The sequence below is a fragment of the Bison bison genome, unplaced genomic scaffold (genome assembly GCF_000754665.1).
Source record: "Bison bison bison isolate TAMUID 2011002044 unplaced genomic scaffold, Bison_UMD1.0 scf7180017864145, whole genome shotgun sequence".
NCBI classification, from domain to species: Eukaryota; Metazoa; Chordata; class Mammalia; order Artiodactyla; family Bovidae; genus Bison; species Bison bison.
Genome location: NW_011494717.1, coordinates 7900854 through 7925831, shown reverse-complemented (window position 1 = coordinate 7925831; position 24978 = coordinate 7900854). Strand labels below are relative to the sequence as shown.

Sequence of the window (24978 nt, the reverse complement as noted above, 5' to 3'; positions counted from 1 at the left end):
TTTTGTAATCGTTAGAAGAAAAGTTGCTGGGTAAGAGGATGTCCGCCTTTGGAAGGCCCTTAAAGTTACATGTTCACTAAATTGCTTTCCAGAAAGGTATGTCAGTTTACTTTCTCAGGTATGTAATGTGTTAGTGCCTTTCTTACTTAACCCTTGAAGGATTGATTATTACCAGTTTTGGAAATTTTTGCTGTTTTGTTAGATGACAGATAAACTTTCAGACATAGAAAGGAGTAGGAAGTTATGTCAGGTACAGAGAGCTGCACTGTGAGAGGTGGGACGTCGGCATTGTGAGTGTTGCAGGACATTGGAAGACTCTGTTACAGTTTATTTCTTACACAGCTAGCACTCTGTATTAAACCCACTCTTGTTACCAGTTTCTCAAGATAGAGGCTGACGGGAGTCTCTAAAAATGACTTAATACAGGGTGGTTAACAGATTAAGCTGTGGTCTGTGTGACAGCAGCAGGTTCTAAGACCATATATTCATTTCCCTCCAATTCCATCTATTCTGGATTTCCTTCACCCTTGGCCAGACTTCAGCTAATCTGAGATCCTTGCCTGGTAGTGTGACCCAGACTATCGTTCCTGAAGGGGCTGAACCCCTGTTTGCCTTTCTCTTATCATGCCTTTGCCTTGTGCTGCTGTTGCCTGTTATTACCACCCTTGTAAGCATTGAAAACCACCTAACTAGTAATGTTAGTTGCCCCAACATTATAACTCCTTTTTTTTTGCCTCTTAGTCCATCAGCATGAGGAGCCCAAAGTGACTGACAGTTGTTAACTTCAGATTCAAAGTCCTCTGATTAAAAATGTTGGCCCATGGGAATAAAGATCTCTGATTTTAGCAGAGCCTAAAGTTGCAGGAATGGGAAACAGGTTCTTTTTTTTGCTCACTAGGGTTCTAGGAACAATCCTATTTCTGTTCATCCCACTGGATTGTACTTTCAGGATGCACTTACTGCAGTGTACCCTAAAAGGCTTACTGGGTCTTGGTCGCACAGCATATGTGATATGAGTGCTCAGTGCCCGTGGTTAAATTTTCCTCAATGTAAGCACGAGTCATGTGGTCTGAGGTAGTCTTATACCCTGTGTTGTTACAACTAGGTACTTTTGGATAATGGTGCTGGCTGAGGCACTGAAGGCAGGGAGGGCAGACTTATCAGAATCATTGTCAGTGCCAGTGAGGGCAGATTGCTGCCTTTTGAGGGTGGAGGATGCCCAGTGTTGTCAAGTTGCCATCCAGTGTTTAGCTCATCTCTTTCAGCGGTTGTACCAAATTGGAGGCTCAGGGTTTGCCTTTGCTGATGACTAGTTTTGGATACCCAGCAGCAGCAGAAGCTAAGCTATGTCAGTTTTGAGAGAAGAAGGCTATACTGACTCCCCAGCAGTTGGTTTGGAATTGCTAACTCTGGTAAGAATGCTTATTCCCCTGCTGTTCTGAACTGGGCTGCTGTGCTGCTGTTTGGGCTCCCTTTGGGTAAGAGAAGTTCCTGAGGCAGAGAAGTGGAGAGACTCATGGAACCTTGAGATAGGCCACTATCAGCATGAAGTGGAATGTCAATGTTAAGTGGGAACTGCCTACAGCAAATGAGGCCGAGTTCATCCGTGGGCTGAAGAGATGTGATACAGGGCAGCAGTTGTTTCTGCTGGATACTAATGCAAAAGAAGGGAAGCAGTTATCTAGTCCATCATTAGGAGACTGGTTAAATAAGTTGTGGTATATCCACATAGTGGAATATAATGCAGCTGTAAGGGAAAAAAAGCTTTCAATATACCATAAGGACCTTCAAGATACATTCAATGAAAAAGGTCATGTATTGAATATTATATATAACTTGTTGCCTTTTGTTTGTAAAAGTGAGAAAATTTTTTTTGCTTGTTTATGGTTGCTTTGATGCTAGTAAGTATCTGAGGAGGAGAGGATGGGTGAGAATGGGAGGGAGATGGGACATGGGGGAGGAGCTAGGAAAGAATGGGAAAGAAAGAAAGATGAGAGATGAAACATTTTCTTTAATGCTTGTTTAAAAAATGTTACCTGGTTTTTGTTTGTTTTGTAAGTGAAACCTCTTACAAATGATGAAATGTTTATTATTAGTTTGAATTTTATTTTCCATGTGACTTTATAAACTAAAACTTCTCATGGCCTTTGAACTAATCAAATACATATTAAATATTCCCATGCCTGGCAACTTGTCACTCATTTGTCAGCTTGAATGTTGGGTGGTCATTGATCCTGACTACTCAGCTCTCTCTCTTCCCATTAAAATTGTCTCATTAAACTCATCGCCCTGTTTTATTTTATTGCACTTAACTACTATCTGAAAATTAAAAAAATTACTGTACTTATCACTTTTATTTTGTTCATTGTATTTATCACTATCTGAAAAAATTTTTTTTTTTGCTTACGTATTTATTGTGTGTTTCTACCATTAGAATACTAACTTCTGGGGACTTCCTGCTGGCCCAGTGGTTAAAACTCCATGCTTCCAATACTGGGCATGGGTTTGATCCCTGGTCAAGGAACTAAAGTTCCTGTATGCCACATGACCAACCCCCCACCCCAAAAAAAGGAATACTCACTTCCTTAAAAGTAAGGACTTGCTGTATATTGTCCAACATTTTTTGGCATCCCATTTTTATTTTTGTTTGTGTATACATGGATGTGATATCTTTTACCCTAAAGATTTATTTACTTATCAAGCAGAGAACTTACATCTTTTCTTCTCACTTGCCCTGCCTACCATCCCCAACCCTCTTTATTGGGTATAAGTTCACTGCCTCTTGCTTTGATCATTTTAAGTATTAAAACAGTTTCATGTTCAGGTATGAGTAAGTTGAGTTCTCTGGTTGGTAAGTTGAGTTCTCTGGTTACTTGTGTAACCACCACCCTAATCAATGTATAAAATATTTCTGTTCATTTCCCTTTGTGGATTTGACAAAGCTTGTTAGTTGATACTTCAGTGTTTTATTATTTTGTCGTTTACTCTGCATTTGAAATACTGCATAATTTTTATAGGAAGAATTAATGTTCTTTACCTTTGTTTCCATAGTTCTTTATAGATGTTATCAGTGTTTCATCTCTTGTATTGTAAATGTCCATCTCTCTTTTCCCCTACTCAATCTCTACCCTAGCAGTGAACTACAGGGCTTGATTCTTACTCATTTTTGTATATCCAGTTTTTGGCACTTAAGAAGCACTTAGTAAATGTTTGTTGAGAGTTAGTGTTAGGAGTAGTGTGGATGTATAACTGATTGAGAGACTGTATAGCTTAATGCTTAAGAGCAAGGAAACTTGTCTTCCATCAGATCAGATCAGATAGATCAGTCGCTCAGTTGTGTCCGACTCTTTGTGACTCCATGAATCGCAGCACACCAGGCCTCCCTGTCCATCACCAACTCCCAGAGTTCACTGAGACTCACGTCCATCGAGTCAGTGATGCCATCCAGCCATCTCATCCTCTGTCATTCCCCTTCTCCTCATGCCCCCAGTCCCTCCCAGCATCAGAGTCTTTTCCAATGAGTCAACTCTTTGCATGAGATGGCCAAAGTACTGGAGTTTCAGCTTTAGCATCATTCCTTCCAAAGAAATCCCAGGGCTGATCTCCTTGCAGTCCAAGGGACTCTCAAGAGCCTTGTCCAACACCACAGTTCAAAAGCATCAATTCTTCGGCGCTTAGCCTTCTTCACAGTCCAACTCTCACATCCATACATGACCACAGGAAAAAACAGAGCCTTAACTAGACAGACCTTTGTTGGCAAAGTAATGTCTCTGCTTTTGAATATGCTATCTAGGTTGGTCATAACTTTCCTTCCAAGGAGTAAGCGGCTTTTAATTTCATGGCTGCAGTCACCATCTGTAGTGATTTTGGAGCCCCGAAAAATAAAGTCTGACACTGTTTCCACTGTTTCCCCATCTATTTCCCATGAAGTGGTGGGACCGGATGCCATGATCTTTGTTTTCTGAATGTTGAGCTTGAAGCCAACTTTTTCACTCTCCACTTTCACTTTCATCAAGAGGCTTTTGAGTTCCTCTTCACTTTCTGCCATAAGGGTGGTGTCATCTGCATATCTGAGGTTGATATTTCTCCCGGCAATCTTGATTCCAGCTTGTGTTTCTTCCAGTCCAGCGTTTCTCATGATGTACTCTGGGTATAAGTTAAACAAACAGGGTGACAATATACAGCCTTGACGAACTCCTTTTCCTGTTTGGAACCAGTCTGTTGTTCCATGTCCAGTTCTAATTGTTGCTTCCTGACCTGCATACAAATTTCTCAAGAGGCAGATCAGGTGGTCTGGTATTCCCATCTCTTTCAGAATTTTCCACAGTTGATTGTGATCCACACAGTCAAAGGCTTTGGCATAGTCAATAAAGCAGAAATAGATGTTTTTCTGGAACTCTCTTGCTTTTTCCATGATCCAGCGGATGTTGGCAATTTGATCTCTGGTTCCTCTGCCTTTTCTAAAACCAGCTTGACCATCAGGAAGTTCACGGTTCACATATTGCTGAAGCCTGGCTTGGAGAATTTTGAGCATTACTTTACTAGCGTGTGAGATGAGTACAATTGTGTGGTAGTTTGAGCATTCTTTGGCATTGCAGCCCTTGTGAAGCCTAAACCAGTGGGCAAGACAGATGATTTAAGATGCAGTTATAATAAATACAGTGTGATAAACACTGCAGGTGTGTATGGAGTCCTTAGTTCATCTACTTCTTTACTTGCAGATTCTCACATCCAGCTAATACAAGGATATAAAATTTATACTTTTCAATATTCAAGAATTATATAAACAGGTCCTAAATTTGGGTTTGATTCTCACCTAATTAAAAGCAGTATTTGGAAGCTATGGGAGGATGAAAATGTCCAAGGAGAGTAGAAACTGGGGATAAGAGAATTTTGAGAAAGATCAACTTTGTGGAGAACGAAAAGTTGCTAGTGGAGAGATAGGAGGGAAGCAAGGAGAGTCTGGTGTCAAAGAAGCTGAACAGAGGAGTGCATCTCAGGACAGAGTGGTCAACAGATACTGTTCAGTAGGCAGGTAAGATGTTTGGCTCTATCAGCTATTCCTTCTGCCTTAATTCCATATTTCCATATTATCTGTTCAGCTCATGAACTCATAGTGTTTGTATAGTGAGTTTGGTAGGTGAGGAATACTGCATCCTCTGACTTCATTTGTTTCTGAGTGTCACATTGTAAATAGCACAGGTTTGGGAAAAGAGAAATTTGTCAAACTCTCCGAAGCATTTGCCTCTCAAATTGGCATGGGAAGAGTTGGTATGGCTAAGGGATGCCTGTTCCTTACTTATCCTGTTCAGTGGAACTTGTTCAGGTCCATTTGACAAAACAGTTATTCCTTGATTCCATGTTTTCCTTCACTGTTTAAGAAGAGTTGCTTTAACTCCTTGTTGCTACTCCTGGACCTCCCATTCAGTGCTAAACCTCCTCAAGCTTGATTTCTTCCCTCGTGATTAAATGGAATCTGAACTTGTAAAGCTGAGAACTTCTTGTTGCTAAATACAGAAGACTTTGAAGTTGCCATCTCAACCTCTAGGGGGGTTTTGACATTGCTGATCACTTTATCCTTTTTAAAGTGCTTCTGTCTTTTCTGAGGCAATGTATTCTTCTGTATTCCTTCCTATTTCTTTGGCTACTCCTTTGTTTATTTGCTAGTTTTTCTTCTCTGACCCTTTATCATTGGCTCTTACCACTTCTCATTCTGCATGTTTCCTGGTGGACTTCATCCACTACTGTGACATTAAATTAAAGCTTTTGGATAGTGAATAAGCCACAGGGCACTGATGTAAATCTGTAAAGATTAGCATGTTTTCATATGTATATTTTAAATGTAAAGTAAAATTTTCTAGATAACACAAAATTCAGGCTCTACATATCTGCTCCTATTTGTAATGAACTCAGAAATGCAGCAGTAATTGAAATACTGCTTTTAATTAGGTGAGAATCAAACCCAAATTTAGGACCTGTTTATATAATTCTTGAATATTGAAAAGTATAAATTTTATATCCTTGTATTAGCTGGATGTGAGAATCTGCAAGTAAAGAAGTAGATGGACTAAGTACACTTTAAAAAACAAATTTATACTTTAATTCTGTGTAGTGTTGATTTTAATTCTTCTCAACAGTTACTCAGTTTGTTATAAAATAATTTCTAAAAATTGTTTTGTAAGTTCATGAACAATTCCAATAGAATGATTTTTTGTTTGATAAACACTGCCCTCCTGTGGTTAAAGTAAACTAAATGTTTTGTGAAACAAGCAGTCTTTCCAATTAAAATTAATTCGTGGTAAAATAATGTAATAGTAATAGCTCTACAGTAATAGTATTGTAGTGATAATGTAATGGAGTATGGTATTTTTGCTAACAAATAGACGTGGGCATTTTATTTTCCTCTTCATCTTTCCCATTTGGGTTTCTCTAGTGTGTCTGTACATTTTTCTGTTTATGTACATTTTCTTATTAAAAATTAAGGGAATTAAAAGTTAAATGCAAATATTGAAAAATATTAAGCTATTGAAGGGAGAATAAACATAGATGTGCTTAAAGAAATCAAAAGAAAAGACTAATGAGCTATAATATGTGAAACCAATAAAAGCCTCCATGGAAAAACAACAGTAATGAAAAGATGAAGAATAAACTGGAAAAAGTATTTGCAGTAAATGTGACAATAGAAGTTTTAATATATTTAATATGAAAATGAGAGCTCATACAAATGGTATATACACAAGGGATAGTGGTTGTGAATAACCAGTTTATAGGTTAAATGAGAAAACACAGTAATTAAAGTGTAAAATATATTAAAATTCATAATGGCATTACATAAAATTGTATTCATAATATTCCTAATGGTATGTCAAAGAAAAAAGCCATACTCACCAGTCACTGTTGGCGTATACTAGAAAAACTAGCTAATTATTCTGATAATAAATAGAAGGATAGATTCAAACAGTTATCCTGCTTTTTTCTATATGAGTTGTCCTCCTGATTCATCTTGACATCTCAGAAAAGAGACCATAGCTATCCTGTGTATTCTCGTGTGTGTGTGTGTGGCGGGGGGGGCGTGGAGGGGGCAGAGTAAACAACACTGTGATGTTCTTTCGGTAAAATAAAATCTGGATCTGTGCAGCCCTCTAGGTAATTCTAATTTTCAGGAAATATGTTCAGAGTACATACAGTTAGCAAAATACAGAATGTGGGAAATTATAGTTTTCTTGTTTGTTTGGTTTTTTTTTTTCAGTAAATAAATTGGAAGATAAAAAGGGAGAAATCCATAGATAAACATAGTTTTCTCTTCCCCATGAAAATTGAGGACATTGTCTAAATAATTTGATAATTAAGGAACTATAGTTACATTCTGAGGAGTAAAGTGGTATTTTTTATTTTTAAAAATAGTCTTTATCCTTTTTTTTTTTTTTCAGTCCTTATCCTTTTTAAGAAATCTACAGTAAGTATTTTTGGATGAAATGTTGAGATTTGTTTCAGGATAATCCACTTTGTATGCTTCCCACCCACATACAAGGATCCACCTGCAATCCACCAGGAGACCCTGGTTTGATTCCTGGGTTGGGAAGATTGTTGGAGAAGGGATAGCCTACCCCCTCCAGTATTCTTGGGCGTGGCTGCAGGTATGGCTGAAACAAAATAAGCCATGTGTTGACAATTGTTGATTGTAGTGTTCTCTCTGAATTTGTGTATGTTTTAAAATGGTCATACTTAAAAGTTAATGAAGTGAAGTGCGTGCATACTCAGTCGTGTCCAACTTTGCAACCCCTGTGGACTGTAGCACACCAGGCTCCTTTGTCCATGGAATTTTCCAGGCAAGAATACTGGAGTGGTGCCATTTTCCTACTCCACAGGATCTTCCCAACCCAGGGATGGAACCTGCATCTCTTGTGTGTCTTATGCACTGGCAAGCAGATTCTTTACCAACAGTGCCGCTGGGAAGCCCCCCAACTCCCCCCTCCAAAAAAAGTTAATAGAGTCCTTGTATTTAATTTATCAACATTTCTTTTTTTCCATCAGACTAAATGATATATAGTTCTAAATATTGAGAAAATTTAGCATAAATTTCTAAATTAAGATTAATTTAAAATGCTTAGTAAGGTATTGGTCATAAACTTTTATTTTTTTAAAGGAAAGTAAACATCTCTTAAGCAGTTTTAACTAATTGGCTTCCTCTATTTTATTTCATTAAAACACCTAGAAAATCAATGAAAATAATTTTCATTAAGAAAGAACACAGACTGTATGACACAGGGAACCCAAAGCTGGTGCTCTGTGACAACCTAGAGGGGTAGGGTGGGGAGGGAAGTGGGAGGGAGGTTGAAGAGTGAGGAGACATATGTATACTTATGGCTAATTTGTGTTGATGTATGGAAGAAACCATCACAATAAAGTAATTATCCTCCAATTAAAAATAAAATTAAAAAAAAAAAACACAGAAATTTCAGGTCTCCATTTCCAGTAGCTTAATGTCTTGTCAGCATATTAAGTATTTATATATAAATAGTAAAGTTCAACCATATTAAAGTAATTCCTTGCTCTGGATAATAAATTAGAAAATACTTTTATTATTACCATTACTATGGATAATATAAAAGTTTTAAATTCTAAATAGAGTTCGTTTCATTCTGATAGTGGATTAATTGTTACCTTTCAGTTAAGATTTGATATTCCAAAGAAATTTTTATTAATTTCCACTTCATAGCTCCTTGGACAGAAAGCCGCTGGTTCACATGAACAGTAGGGCAACCACATCCTCCAGTTTGCTCATCACTACTTTCTTGTAGAGTTGGGATTTGGACTCTGATATTCTGCCTCATTATGGTTAATTAACCAAAGTATTCTTACATATGAATGGGGCTTATTCTGTGATATTTTACCCTTGCTTTTCTTGCAGAATAGCTTACTATTTTGTCTTTTTTTCATTTGAATATTTATAATGTAAATATTAATAGAACATATAAGTGACTTTATAGGGAGTGAAGTCTTGGGATTTAACTTAATGTTGCTTCGTATTTTTGTAAAGTTTAGTTCTTGCCTAATGTTTAGTATTATTGGCAGTCTAGGGCATTGAAATAAGCCAGACAGAGAAAGACAAATATTGCATCATCTCATTTATATATGAAATCCAAAAAAGTTGAACTCATAGGAACAGAGTGTAGATGAATGGTTACCAGGGGTTGAGTGGTAGAGGAAATTGGGCTATATTGGTCAGAGGATACAAATTAGCAGTTTTAAGATAAATGCGTTCTGGGGTATAATGTTCAGCATGGTTACTGTGATTAACAATACTGTATTATAAACTTGAAATTTGCTTAGAGAACATATCTGAAATGTTCTTACCACACACCCAAAAAGGTGCCTATGTGAGACAGTGAATGTGTTAAGTTAGCCTTAATGTGTGGCAGTCATTTAACAATATATACATGTATCAAGTCATCACATTGTACACCTTAACTTACACAGTGTGTTGTCAGTTATATTTCAGTAAAGGTAGGGGGAAAATCTGGCTAAAGTAATAAAATTGTGTGTCTGTAGGGATGGTGTTGCTTGTGAGTGTCTGAGTGTATTTTAGAGTGGTCAGGAATATCTCTGAAGAAGTGAAGTGAGGGAGAGAGTCCATGAATTCCTGAGGAAAAGTATTGTAAGAGGAGGGAGCAAGAACAGAGGCCCTGAATTAGGAATGAACTGGTTATGTTTGAGAAAGGGCAAGAGGGTAATCTGAGAAAAGTGAGATGAGAGTTTCATGTAGAATTTCTTAGACTCTATTAGGAATTCAGATTTGTTTTGATTTTAATATTTTAAAAAGTGACGGGTTAAAAATCAGGGGAATATGTAATTTAAGTTTTAGGAAGATTACTTAACTGTCATGTGGATAGACTGATGAGTCATTTAGGCTGGTGTAGAAGAAATTGCGGTTTTACATTGTTGAAATTTGCTGTTTCATATTGGAATACATTCTTAAATGTAGTTATGTTGTACATCATTTTAATGCACATTTTTCATTTTTTTAGCTAATACTTATTACTTGCTGTTTATTTTATGTTGGACTATAGAAATGATGCTAAACAAAAAGCAAATTTAAGTGATTTTTTATTTGAGTTTAAAATGAGTCATAAAGTAGTGGAGAACGACTTGCAGCATCAACAGTAACATCTGGCCCAGGAACTGCTAGCTAATGTACAGTGCAGAGGTGCTTCAAGAAGTTTTCCAAAGGAGGTAAGAGCCTTGAAGATGAGCACAGTGGCTGGCCATTGGAAGTTAACAACGACCAGTTGAGTGCAGTCACGAAAGCTGATCCTGTGAAAACTACAGTAGAAGTTGACCATTCTATGGTCATTTGGCATTTGAAGCAAATTGGAAAGGTGAAAAAAGTTGATAAGTGAGTGCCTCATGAGCTGACTGCAAATCAGAAAAACCATCGTTTTGAAATGTTGTCTTCTCTTACTGTACAACGAACCATTTCTCAATCAGATAGCGATGTGCGACGAAAAGTGGATTTTATGACAACTGGTGACAACCAGCTCAGTTGTTGGACCGAGAAGCTCCAAAGCACTTCCCAAAGTCAAATTTTCATCAAAAAAAGGTGGTCACTATTTGGTGGTCTGCTGCCCATTTGATCCCCTAATAGCTTTCTGAATCCTGGTAAAACCATTACATATGCTCTTTAAATAGATGAGATGAACCGAAAACTGCAGTGCCTGCAGTTGGCAACGGTCAATAGAAAGGGCCCAGTTCTTTTCCTCGACAATGTCCATCCTCATATTGCTCAACCAACGCTTCAAAAGTTGAACGAATTGGGCTATGAAGTTTTCCTCATCCAGCATTATTCACCTGACCCCTCGCCGACCGACTACCAGTTCTTCAAGCATCTTGACAACTTTTTGCAGGCAAAATGCTTCCACAGCCAGCAGGAGGCAGAAAAGTCTTTCCAAGAGTTCCTCGAATCCTGAAGCATGGATTTATGCTACAGGAATAATAAACTTACTTCTTGTTGACAAAAATGTGTTGATTGTAATGGTTCCTGTTTTGCTTAATAAAGATGTGTTTGAGTTATGATTTAAAATTCGTGGCTGAAACTGCAGTTACTTTTGTACCAACCTAATAGTTAGATATGGCTTTGGCTGCATATCCTCTTGAGAAATCTGTAGGCAGGTCAGGAAGCAACAGTTAGAACTGGACATGGAACAACAGACTGGTTCCAAGTAGGAAAAGGAGTATGTCAAGGCTGTATATTGTCACCCTGCTTATTTAACTTATATGCACAGTACATCATGAGAAACGCTGGACTGGATGAAGCACAAGCTGGGATCAAGATTGCCGGGAGAAATATCAATAACCTCAGATATGCAATGACACCACCCTTATGGCAGAAAGTGAAGAAGAACTAAACAGCCTCTTGATGAAAGTGAAAGACAAGAGTGGAAAAGTTGGCTTAAAGCTCAACATTCAGAAAACGAAGATCATGGTATCCGGTCCCATCACTTCATGGGAAATAGATGGGGAAACGGTGGAAACAGTGGCTGACTTTACACCGTTCTTAGGGTGTGTCCTTGTCTGTATGGTTCAGAATGACTTGTCTTCTTCATTTTCAAGACAGGGTTAAGGAAGGGCCAAAGAGGGATGTGTCCCTGACTTTTGAAAATCTGAGATGTTGAAGTCACTCCGCCCCACATTGTGTTGTCTGGTACTTGGATTCCACACCTAGATTTAAGTGCGTGTTTTCTTTTCATCTGTAGCTATATAATATTCACTTGTGTAAATATACTGGTTTTCTTAATATCTTTTTATTAGATAAGAAACCTTTAAACTTTTTTCTTTATTGAGTAACAATGAACATTTTCTTATATTATCAATAGTTTAAAGTTGAATGTTGAATAAAGTTGAATTTGTACACTGGATTATGTGTACATATCCATTTCATGGTGTTGTTTTATTATTGCCATGTTTTTGCTGTCCAAAGTAGCAGGGAAAAAACCATTGAAATGTGACTTTTTTTTTTTGCATTTGATCGTTTGTGAAATCAAGCATTCTTTGTTGTTTCTTCCATAAATTTTTATTATAGGATATTGAATGTGTACATAAAAGTCAACAGTAATATAATGAATATTTTTGTACCATCTTATAGTTTCTATAATTATTGACTTATAGCCTGCCTTGCAATACTTAATCTCTATCTAAATTTTCTCTTTATAACTTTGAAGCAAATCTCCAACATCATATAATTTTATCTGTAAGTATTTCAGTATGCAAATGTTACTTTATGTTTTCTGTTCAGTTGTTTTAATTATTTTATGAGCTATCTGTGTCCATGATGTATTTTTCTCCATTTTTAGTAACTTTATATGATTTTAATATATAGATAGTAAATACAGGTCCAGTTTTCTGTTATAGGCCTTAAGTTGGATAAAGGTAGTAAGTTAAATTTGGGGCATGTTAATTTTGAGATAAAACATACAAGGTTGATGTTTAAAAGCAGTTATAAACAGACTGTGCTGCTGATTTTCATTTATCAAAATGGGAGTGATTGATGAAGTCTTGGGAATGGATGATTTTATTCAGGGAGAGTTGGAGTGAAAAGGAAAAGCTCTAAAATGATGCTTGTGAAATATTTAGGGGGTGGCCATAGAAAAAGACTGGAGAAGGAAATGGCAACCCACTCCAGTATTCTTGCCTGGGAAATGTGTTGGACAGAGAAGCCTGGCAGGCTACGTGGTCCATAGAATCTCAAGTCAGACATGGTCTAGCAACTGAAGAACAACGAAAAGACTACAGAGAAACATATTGGAAAAAAAGAGTCTGTAGAGAGCAGTATCTTAAGAGGGAAAGGTTAATAACATCTGATGTAGCAGAGAGGTCATGGAAGATGTAAACAAGTTTATTTGTTGGATTTTATGGTTAAGCAAATGAGGAAAGAGATGCAGACACAGGACACAGTGCGCTGGAAGCTGCAAGGTAGACCTGAGTTTGAATTATGACTCCCACTTACCTTGCTGCATTATGTTTGGAAATTTGCTTAGCTATTAGCAAATTTACGATTTGTTATCTATAACAATAGATAACTATCCTGAGGGTTAGTTATCCCACTTCTTAAATGGGAGTAATGATGCTTCCCTTTTAAGGTTGCTGAGACATTTAACTGAGAGAATGATTAGCACTTGTTTGTGTCTTCTTTATAAATGATAGTTGCTGATATCACATCTTGATACCTTAGTGGCTGATCTGAGATATCTGACTTCAAGTGATATCTATTACATAAATCTTGTATCTATTGTTTGTGATACAGTTGCTGTGCTAATTGATAACTCCTTTGATAGTATAATGTAGATTGGTTCAATTTTAGCTTTCACTTTCATCCACTAATTGCCAAGGGTTCCAGGTTTAGAATGGAAAATGATTCAGGTAAAGAGTTTCTGCCTAAAATTTGTATAAAAAGAAAAGGAGGGGTACAAAATTGACTTATAAGAAAGCAATTTAAAGCAAGTCTGTTAGTGGAAAATATCCTTCATTTTCCTTTAAGAATGTCTTAATTTCTTCTTCATTCTTAGAGGATATTTTTGCTGGACAGGAGTGTTTTAATTACAGTCCTTGTCTTTCAGCACTCAAAAATGTACTTTACTGTTTCTGCCTTTCATGGTTTCTGATGAGAAACCCACTTGAGTCACTTGAATTGTTGTTCTCCTAAGTGAAATACTGTTTATCCTTGGCTGCTTTCAAGATTTTAAAATTTTCTTTGGTTTTCAGTAATTTGGTTGTGATATATCTGGGTATAGATTTCCTTGAATTTTGTTGTTTGAGATTCATTGGTTCTCCTGAAATTGTAGGTGTGTATCTGTCACCAAATTTGCTAAGCTTTTGCTGCTATTCCTTTACATTATGTTTTGTGCATGCTACTCTTTATTTTCTCATTTTGGGACTCTAGTGACATGCCCATTGACTCTGTTCATCTGTTTTTTTGTTTTCTCCCCCTGTAACTTTTCTGTTTGTCAAATTGAATAGTTTCTGTTGCTCAATCTTCAGGTTCACTGACTCTCTTCCCCTGTTACCTCCATTCTGCAGTTGAGCCCCTCTAGAGAATTTTGGATTTTACTTTGAATTGTAGTTTTTAGTCTTTTATTTTAATTTTGTTTTCTACACCACACAGGTACACACACAATGGTATAATCAACCTTACTTCTTTGCTAATACTTCTGTTTTTTTCCCCCCAAGAATAGTCTTCTCACTTCTTTTTTTTTTCCTGTTCTTGCAGCATGGTTATAATAGCTGCCTTAAAATCTTTACCTGAAAATTCCAGCATTTGTGTTATCTCAAGTTTGTTGTCTGTAGGTTGTCTTTTCCTTTGTTGAGTTACTGAGATTTTTCTTCATATGTCAAGTGATTTGGGTTTGTGTATTAGACATTTTTTTCCTTTTGTGACATTTCTGTTGCAGTAAAACTTTGATACTGTCTCATTTGAGTCCTATGGAGAATGTTGTTGGTACTTTATTTTGAGGGATTGGGGGTGCTTTTTAAGCAGGCATTTGGCCTTTTAGGTTCAGGTCCCAAGTTTCGGCCTATCTTCTGTGCACTAAAATTCTAGTGTCTAGTTTTTAAAACTTGTTTCTATCTGTCCTGCATGTGCACCACTGAGTGCTAACTTTGGGAACCGGATAGTGTGTTTAGGGTTGTGTCCACATATGCTTAGTTCTTGGGTGACCCCAGGAGTGTTTGTCGAACTTCTTGGTGTCACTTTTTGAGTTCCTTTCTCTTTGCAAGTTTCCTGACACTTTCTGGCTCCTAGAGAACTTTCTTCCTAGTCCTATGGCTAAATAACTCATGTTTTCATCTCAGCGTTTTGCTACACACTTCCACAGCTGCATCTGCCTTTGATGCCAAGCGACAGGATGGTAGAAAAAGGATATAAACCTTAGGAATTCCCACCACATTCATAGGATTGGACGGAACCCGCTTTCTTGAAGTTTTAGGTCCTTGTCCAGCCACTGCTGGTATCATCACTGCCACAGCTGCTGCCTTTGAATTGCTTGGGAGCGGGGTCTGAGAGAAAGGGAAAAAACCAAGAGGATCTTCCTCCCCTTTTGGGGCCCCCTTGACTGCTTTTCAGACAGAAAAAGGGAAGACTTCTTTTGAAGCCATTTCTGTCTGCACTTACTGTGCAGTTCTGATTTGGGGCTGCTTTGAAGTCTGGACTGAGTGATCCTAGGGGAAATAAAACCAGGAAACTCACTGCTGGGTTAGTAGTACTTCTGGTTTTGGTTTCCTCCTCAAAACCAACTGCTTCCATTTTCAGAGTCCTCAGAAAACTAGCTGCTCTGTGTACTCTGTCCAGGTTTTTAGTCATATTCAAGAGGAGAGACAGGATAAACTTTGCTTATATCCTCTTTACCAGAACACAGATACTGTTTAATTTCATTATATTGTTCATTTATTTTGGTTAGGAAATTACTGAGCATCCAAAATGTACTAGACTTTGTTTGGAAATGTTAAGGTGGATACTCCTTAAGCTATTTCCAGTAAATCTACAAGTAGTTATGTTATGTGGTGTTGGAGGCAGAAAGTAAGCATAATTTCGTATTATGCATTCATAATAATTAGTAATCTTTTTTGACTTATTTCTGCTTTGGGATTTGATGTATGGTTTGTGACTGAAGAAAAGAATGTCCTATTTAAAGAATGTCCATTAATTTTTCATTTATTATCCCAAAATTTAAGGGATGAAAGGTCTCTGGATTTGTATGTGCTGGATGAAATTAATACATAGCTATAATAAGAATAAGAAATATAGTTTACATGCATAATTATAAGAATTTAAGTAAATAATTTGTTACTATATACTTGTTTCTCAGGTCTTAGAAAAATATCCCAATACACCCATGAGTCATAAAGAAATTCTTCAAGTTATCCAGAGAGAAGGACTAAAAGAAATCAGGTGAGTTATTTAAGTGTTATTTGTAATAATTATAATACTCGATTAGAATATTTTGTAGTATATAGCAGTCTTCAAAGATTATTTAGTAATAATTGCTTTATTAATTTATGATTTGTTGAATTCAGATCTTCGGAGTTTTCAGTCATAGCACAGGTAAAAAACCAAAAGTAAGTTAGAAAAAATTTCTTATAAGATAGCTATTGCCACACCCATGCACTTTAATTCTTAGGAGGCCTGGAGCCATTTTCATCCACATCTTTTGATGTAATAAGCTTGATCATTAGCAAATAAAAAATACTCTAAACAGTTCAGGGAATGGTAGATGTAGTCTAGGAAAAAATAACCTTGGCCAAAAAGAATTGTGGAAAAAATATATAAAGCAGTATGTGTTTTAAGTAATAGTCTTATGTTCAAATAAAACAGCCAGGGTCAATTATTATAGGACCAAAGATAAAACACACTTTAATTTTTAAGAGCTTTATTATATTACAACAGGACATAATGGTCACTGTTCATAGTCAAGACCCTCTGTCATCAAGAAATATTAAAGTTATGTTCAATATACTTTATATGTTAAGGCAGAAATCTGGGTGTCTACATTAGAGACATTTTCATTAAGAGAAAGAGGTTGCTGTGCTACTAGTTGTTCTCACTCAGGGGTGAAATTTGTGTAACAGCCATAGGGAAAGTGTTCAGAATTTTGGGGGACCATGACTAGATTTTGATTATCACCATGACTAGAAAGGAGGGAGCACTGTGGTGATAACGGGAATAGAACAAGGGTGCTAAATGTCTTCCATGCACATTGTGCTGGACAGCCCTTCACAGGGAAGAACTGCTCAGCTCAGACGCCAGTGGTGTTGCTATTGAGAAATAGTGAGCTATACTGGAATATTTGTAGATGGATTGTATATTTTTTGATGAATAGCCATTGCACGTTTGAGATTTTTAAATTTGTATTTTCTTTAACATGAAATTCCAGATTTTTTAAGTTGGCTCTTTTTTAGTAATACAGTTAAAAACTTTGATATGTGGCCAGATGTCAGTAGGTTGGGGACAAATTAGCTTGCTCTGTTAATATTAAATATGAAGTAAAAGTTTATCTCTGTATAATTAATATGTCCTAAAAAATATGTGATCATTTGTAAATTAAACCATTAAAATGTGTGAAGAATGAGTCTTAAACATATTTCTTGTAAATTATTAAAAGATTAATCACTCTTAATTTATCAATGACATTATTCAAAATTTTTATTTGAGTTTGGCTAGACTTACTAGAGTAAAGCATAATCCTCTAATCCTAGATATCTGTATAGGCTACAGGAGAAAATGATAGTGATTTTAGTTACTTTGAGGAACAAATTATGCTAAGGCATTTTAATATCTTTTTTGTGACACAATAGAATTTTCTAGAATAGGAATAAGCAAGAGATTTCAATTCTTTTCATAAAATTAGACTTTTGATACACACTGAGGAAATAGACCAGGAAACCTGTATAAAGAGATCAAACTCTTAACAATGCCCTAGGTCTAAATGACAATTGCAGGATCATCCATCTCTAACATAGTAAGGCTCTGTGGCTGTAAACTTGTCATTATTATTTCTAGAGAGTAGGCAGGAACAGTGAATAAGAAAGAATACTAAATAAGAACAGAAGGGAGAAAAAAGGAAGAACTTAAAAAATGTAGCAAGATGGTGGAGTCATCAAAAATAGCTTCTGGCTTCACTTAGTGACAACTTACAAATAGCTGTTCTTGATTAAGCTATTGTGGTAATACAGTTATGTGACCACAAAGCAGTACTTTTTAAGTCTCCAGTGACTTCCATTTTGTTACCTTACAGAACTTATAGTTTTGCCTGTCTTACCACTCAGCATTATTTAACACAGATGACTGCTATTAATACTTCCTTCTTGAAATGTTTCCTTACTTGAAGTGTCCACAGATATTCTAATTTTCTTTCTTCCTTTGTGAACTTTTCCTCTCAGTTCTTTTGCTCATTATCTTCTCTCCAACTCAAGTGCAATTTTGTCCATTCCCATAACTTTGTCGGGGGTGGGGGGGGTCACTTTTGTTAGTTCCCAGTTTTGTAGGGATGGGCATTCCCACCTAGCCTTTGTACATGCTGACCCCTTTACTTAGTTAACTCTTATTTTTTTGGGGTGTCAACTTGAGTATGTCTTTTTCAGAGATCTTTGACTTCCTGATCTATTAATAGATCACATTTTCCATTTTTAGTTTCTTAATAGTGTTCTGTGTTCTTTTTTCATAGGACTTAAGATTTGAAATTGCATATTGTTTTGGTCTTAAAATCATGTATCTTCTCTATAGCTTACATTAAGCTAGTAGCTCCATGAAGGCAGGACATAATCTCCATCCACTTGGCATTCTCCTTCCCCTCCCCCTTTCCCCCCAGGCTTGGCACGTAGTAGACATTGCTCACCTACTTGTTAATGAGTATATGAAGTATCAGTGATTGGAAGGTCATATTCACAAGTAGTTAGAGCTTACCTTCTTGCTGCATGACGTGTCACATGGTAGTCTTACAATCTTTAGACCTTTAGGTAGGTTATGAGATGAAATAGATACTTTGCTTATTGAAGCTGTGCTCCTTTTTAGAGTTTTACTTTCATTCCTTAATCCTTAATACAAGCTTTTCCACTTTTTCCATTTTCTCTGTTCCTCCTATTTTGAAGAATCTTGCTTAATTTTAGTTATTTCCTACTATATTGTTTCATTTTAAAATATGTTAAAATGGAAGCTGCTCCAATGTCTGTCAGCAGATGAATGGATAAATAAAATGTGGTATATACAGTCTGTGGAATATTGTTCAGCCTTAAGGAGTGAGATTCTGATATATGCTACATAGATGAACCTTAAAAACACACTAAGTAAGTATATGTATAATTGAATCACTGTACTGTATACATGGAAAGTAACACAACATTGTAAATCAACTATAATACAACAAAAATTTTAAAAAAGAATATGAAAGAGAATGTGTATATAGATAGATACCTATGTATTTTAAAAAACACATGGTGAGTGAAATAAGCAGACAGAAAAAGGCAAATATTGTACAGTTCCACTGACATGAGATACCTAGAATAGGCAAACTCAGAGAGACAGGAGATGGCATAGAGGTTACCAGCGGCTGAGAGTAGGGAGAATAGGGACTTACTGTTTAATTGGTACAGAGTTTCTCTCTGGGATGATGAAAAAGTCCTAGAAGTGGATAGTGGTAATGGTTGCACAACATTGCAAATCCGCTTAATGCCACTGAATAGTACACTTAAAATGGTTAAAATGGTAACTTGTATATTATGTATATATTTTGCCAGAACCAGTCAACAAAAAGAAGTATTAAAAATGAAGTGATTGGCTCCTGGTTGAGGAAGATTGTAGTCCCTTTGAGAAGTTAGGTGGTAAGATTGAAAATCATTTACCCAAAGTATGGAATTTTGAATGAATTAATTAGAAACATGTACAGTATTCTTAGAATATTATAACATTTGAATTAAAAGCTCCTTATAACTATAAAGCATACCAGCATTTTAAAAAACAGAGAAAAAGAAGGTCCATGAATTTTCCCCCTCACAATAACTTATGATTTCAGGCATTCCATTATGTTTGTTTGCTTTTAATTCCTAAGTGAATCCCTTTTAAAGATAGAGTTTCCCAAGGAAGTCCCAGGGAAGAAAGAAGATATGGATTTTGTTGTTTCAGGTGAAAAGAACATTTTGGAGTGTTCTAAAAGTAGCTTAGTTCTGTTGAGAACAGATAAGAAGATGTGAAAAGAGTTGGAATAACCTTTGGGAAGAAGAAAAGATAAAAATTATTTTAAAAAGAAGAATTTGGAACTTTTAGGTTGTAACAGTTATTGGTAATTTAGATAGATGCTCTGTGATATTTGGTCATATGTTTAAAAAAAAGTTTCTGTACTGTTTGCCAATAAATAGTTATTTCAGAAAATTATAAATGGCTTTTAAAAATTTGTTGTGACTTCTCACTTCCTTGTTAAATTTTTCATGCCTAAAATACAGCCTAATTGTTTTTTCTCTTAACTTACATAGGAATGATAACTGGGCAATAGTTCCCTAGTCTTGAGCTCTTTGACACAGAATTGCTTGTTCCAAAGTTGAAGTTCTGTCAGAACCTTTACAAAAAATTCTGTAAGCTTTTAATCATTTATTTTTACCTATATCGTTTCCTTTTTACAGTTAGTATTGTTCACTGGGTAAAGATTTTATTTATTGGGTTGACTTGGTTGAAAAACCCCCATTCTCACTTTAGCTGATGGGTTATTGATTCTAGATCATGCTATACATTTAGGTGACTCTAAATATTGAAAGGATAGCTATTTTTGTTTTCCTCTCAAGACACTGCAAATGAAATCAAGGATTCGGAGAGACATGTATCCATTTGAGAGACATGATACCATTTGACTACTTTAGTTTCTAAGAGAAATTATTCAGGGTTTTATTTTATCTTGAACCAGTGTAACTTGTATAGCAAATGGCTGTCCTTAGCCATCAGTATTTAAAATAGTCTTTCAAACACTTAACATGTTTCCTTTTTGTCTGATGATGTAGATTTTCCAGTTTACAGGAAGGCTAACTCAGTACTCCCCTCCCCTCTATTCCTCTTTTCTCCTCACTTGAGTCATTACTTCTTCCTGTGATTGCAAAGTATCCCATCAGGCATGCATACAAACCCCAGAGGTAATTCAAACTCCAGCCTCCTGAATATACTCACACAGCTTCTTGGAGCTGTTTCTGGGACTTGGGGCATTCTTTAAAATCTTTTAAAATTAGGTGTGTGAAAGATCCCTATCTTTGAGTTATAGTTCTGTAGTTCTCAGGGTCCAGTCAGCAGACGGAAGCTACCAATACATGGTTTAATAGGGAAGTTACGAAGTTAACTGGTGATTAACTGATCAATATTAACTAGTAACCAATAATTAACTATTAAAAGGTAAAGATAACGTAGAAGAATATAGTAATTACAGACTTGGGAAGCAACTGTAGGACTAAGGCAGTGTGCCCTAGGAAAGAATAACTTTCATGTTCCCAGATTCAGCTCTCCGTGGAGAAGGTGGGGCTCTGGTTCAGTGGATGACAGAGTTCACTGGTGCCATAGCCTGAGGTGGCACATCGGAAGCCACCTTCTGGGTACTAAAAGAACTTGCTGGAAAGCCTCCTGCTGGGTGTTCAGCTGGGGAGCCAGCTGAGCCACCAGCAGAATTTTCTGGGGAGGTACCCTTAGGCTTTCTGCTGAACATTGCTGAAGGGTGAGCCACTATGGAGTGTCCCTCATATTGTTGGGTGCTGCAAGCTCAAGAAGAAGCAGGCTAGAGTACACTAAAACCAGAAAGGAGAGACCCCATTGTTTCTTTTTGCAGTGTCCTCCCAGCACTCTACTGACAAAATTTAACACTGAGCCAGCTGGCAAAGGAGAAATGTTTCTAGAATCCAACTTCATTATCACAGAGAAGGGCAAAGAAGGTTGGATTTGGAGCTAAAACTCAATAAATCGATAACTGGCACAGAAAGCGTCAGTAATTTTTCCTGAGTAACAGGTCATTGACTGGTCCCATGTACCACTTTTGTTTAGTTGATTTCCTTCCATCTGTACCCCAGCTAAACTGGTACAGTGCTGTTGACTGTTTAGGATCTGAAATTTCTTATCTGTACTCAAGACATTAAGCCATCATTTATCCTCATCTCTTATGAAAGAATCTTGAAATCTTTCAAAGTCAACTGAGATATTACCTCCACAAAGCTGGTGCCTTTTTCCTCTTCAGTTCAACATATCTTCCTCTCTCAATATTTTTCTTTTTTAAAGAAGATTTGGCATGCAGGATCTTAGTTCTCGATCAGGGATCAAACCTCGAGGAAAGTCTCCTGTTTTGTTCCTGATGTTGGTGATTTTTATTTTCCCTTTTGTCTTTGTCAGTCTTGCTAGAGATATGTTAATTTTTTTGGTTTTTTTTTTTTTTTTAAAGCGACCAGAGTTTTGTTTCTTTACTTTTTCTCTATTGTTTTGTCATTGTTTTTCCATTAAAAAAATCATTTTATGACTATGATGAGGATATGGTCTCTGTTGGGATTTTAAATGTTCCATACATGCTTGAAAAGCCTGTGTATATGTTTTCTCCTGGTTTGGGGGTAGAAAGTGAAGTTGCTCAGTTGTGTCCGACTCTTTGCTACCCAATGGACTATAGCCCACCAGGCTCCTCTGTCCATGGGATTTTCCAGGCAAGAATACTGGAGTGGGTCGCCATTTCCTTCTCCAGGGAATCTTCCCAAACCGGGGATTGAACCCAGGTCTCTCGTATTGCAGGCAGATGCTTTAACCTCTGAGCCAGCAGGGAAGTGGTTACATCTCATACATGGACTTCCCCACCAGACAATGTTATTATTTGCTTTCTGGCCCTAAAGAGCTGAAAGACTATTTTTATCCAGATGTTTACCATTTCATGTGCTCTTCATTCTTCCCTTAAGTTCCACATTTCCCTCCAGTATCATCCTCCCTTCAGCCTGAAGCACTTCCTTTTCAGTATTTCTTTAAGAACTGCTCTGCTGGTGATGAATTCTTAGTTTTCCTTCATTTGAGAATGTCCTTTGAGAGGGGTAGAGTAGGGGAGGCTTTCATTTTGAAGAATTTTTTTGTTGGGTACAGAATTTGATATTGATAGCTCTTGTATTTCAATACTTTAAAAATGTTGCTCTATTGCCTTCTGACCTCCATGGTTTTTGGTGAGAAATGCATGCTTGTTTCAATTATTGCCCTCCTGTAAGTAATACTGATACACTGTTTTCTCTGGTTGCTTTCAAGATCATTTCTTTTTGCTTAGTTTACAGCAGTTTGATTTTTTTAAAAACATATCTAGGTGTAGATTTCTTTGTGTTTAAATCCCTTTAGCATTCACTGAACTTCTTGAATCTGTAGCTTTATATATTTTGCCAAATTTGGCAGATTTTCAGCTATTCTTCAAATATTTTTTCTTCACTACATTCTTTGTCTTCTTCCAGTGTCATGAGTCTGCTCATTTTTCCTCAATCTTTTTCTGTCTGTATTTTAGATGGGATGATTTCTGTTGCTCCTTTGTCATATCTTCTGACACTTCTCTCATTGTTCTGCATTCAGCCACTGAGCCCATCCAGTGATATTTTTAAAATTTCTGATATTATATCCTTTAATTCCAAAATTTGTGTTGTTTTTTTTTTTTTTTAATAGTTTTTGTTTCTTTGCTGAAAACTTCTGTCTTCCCATTAATTTCAAGTTATCTTTGCCACATGGATATAGTAATAATGCTTTAAAGTTTCTGACTGTTAAGTCCAGCATCTGGGTAATCTCAGGATTAGCAACTGTTGATTGTTTTTTTCCTTGAGAATCTGTCACATTTTCCTGAACCTTAGATTATTGAGAAATTTAAGGTAGTATTCTGGACATTTTGAATAATACATTGTTTTATGTTCTGTTTTTCTTCTAAAAACTTCCGTAGAATGCTGATTTCTTTTCTTTTCATTTTTAAATAGCTCAATTATTCACAGACTACATGTTCTCTCTTCTGTGTTAGTTTGATAATAACTTCATCTTTTAAAGCCTTCGCTTTGCTCTTTTGGATCTGTTCCTTGTTAGTCTGAGATGTGAACAGGGATTCAGTTCTAAAAAGCCTTTGCTGTGTTGATGGGAAATGTCTTGTGTGCCAGCTTAGAGATGAGCCCAGGCCTTGTGAGGGAATTAGGGGAGTCCCTTCTCTGGTTCTTTTCTCTTAGGAATTCCATACCCCACAACCCATTCTTAGAATTTTACCTATCCTCTACAGTAGGACATCTCCTCAGCTAGGTCGTGCTTTTTAGTCAAAGTGGTGAGAAATAAACCCCAGAAAACTCACTCTCTGAGAGTTTAGCCAACTGAAGTTAGAGTATAGTCCACATGACTACCCTCACTTTATTAGACCAACTACGTAGTTCACAGATTTCCTTTTTTTAAAAAAAAGTCTGTATTTATTTTATTTTTGGCTGCACTGAGTCTTTGTTGCTGCATGCAGGGTTTCTCTAGTTACAGTGAATGGGGGCTACTCTTTAGTTGCGGTGCACGGGCTTCTCATTGTGGTACCTTCTCTCACTGTGGAGCATGGGCTCTCAGCATGTGGGCTCAGTATTGTGGTGCATGGGCTTAGTTGCTCTGCAGAATGTGGAATCTTCCCAGAACAAGGATTGAACCTGTGTCCCCTACATTGGCAGACGGATTCTTAACCAGTGGACCACCAGGGACCACCAGGGAAGTCCTCACAGATTTGACGACTCTCAAGGCTTGATAATTTGCTGAAAGTACTTGTGTAACACTGAAAATTGTTAAGCATTTGGTTTTGGAAGGATACATATTAAGATTTGTCAAGGGAAGAGACACACAGAGTCAGGGTGCAGTACCCAGCGCAGAGCTTCCAGTCATCCTCTCCCCATGACTTAGGATAGTGTTAATTGTCAGCATCAGTGTGTGACAGTAAGCAGAGTATTGTCAACCAGGGAAGTTCACTTAAGCCTTGGTGTCCAGAGTTTTTATTTATTGGGGGTCCATAATATAGGCATTATTCAGTTTTCAGTGTCCAGCCCCTCTAGTGGTCAGCTGATAGATACCATGTGACCCAAGCCCCCACCTTAAATCACATTGTTGGTATGTATCAAAGCAGGGTTTTGATACATATCCAGATTGCAGTGTTTCTATGTGGCTGGCCCTCATAGGGCCTGCTGTTGCTACTAAGTCGCTTCAGTCGTGTCTGATTCTGTGCGACCCCAGAGACGGCAGCCCACCAGGGTCCCCCATCCCTGGGATTCTCCACGAAAGAGCACTGGAGTGGGTTGCCATTTCCTTCTCCGATGCATGAAAGTGAAAAGTGAAAGTGAAGTCGCTCAGTCGTGTCCAACTTTTCACGACCCCATGGACTGCAGCCTACCAGGCTCCTCCGTCCATGGGAATTTCCAGGCAAAAGTACTGGAGTGGGGTGCCATTGCCTTCTCCGTCATAGGGTA

General features: G+C 37.0%; 1 protein-coding gene and 1 pseudogene across 3 annotated transcripts in view; both read left to right on the top strand.

Moving 5' to 3' along the window:
* ASXL2 (additional sex combs like transcriptional regulator 2) overlaps positions 1-24978 on the top strand; it is a 109421-nt gene that overhangs the window by 23879 nt on the left and 60564 nt on the right. For 2 of the 3 annotated variants that reach the window (XM_010840582.1, XM_010840577.1), the window contains exons 2-3: positions 15858-15940; positions 19514-19516. In XM_010840582.1, coding sequence (XP_010838884.1) covers positions 15885-15940; positions 19514-19516 — 59 coding nt within the window. In that variant the 5' untranslated portion in view covers positions 15858-15884. The remainder of the gene's footprint in view (positions 1-15857; positions 15941-19513; positions 19517-24978) is intronic. The other variant, XM_010840578.1, reaches the window with a different exon arrangement.
* LOC104989121 lies at positions 1546-11195 on the top strand (annotated as a pseudogene).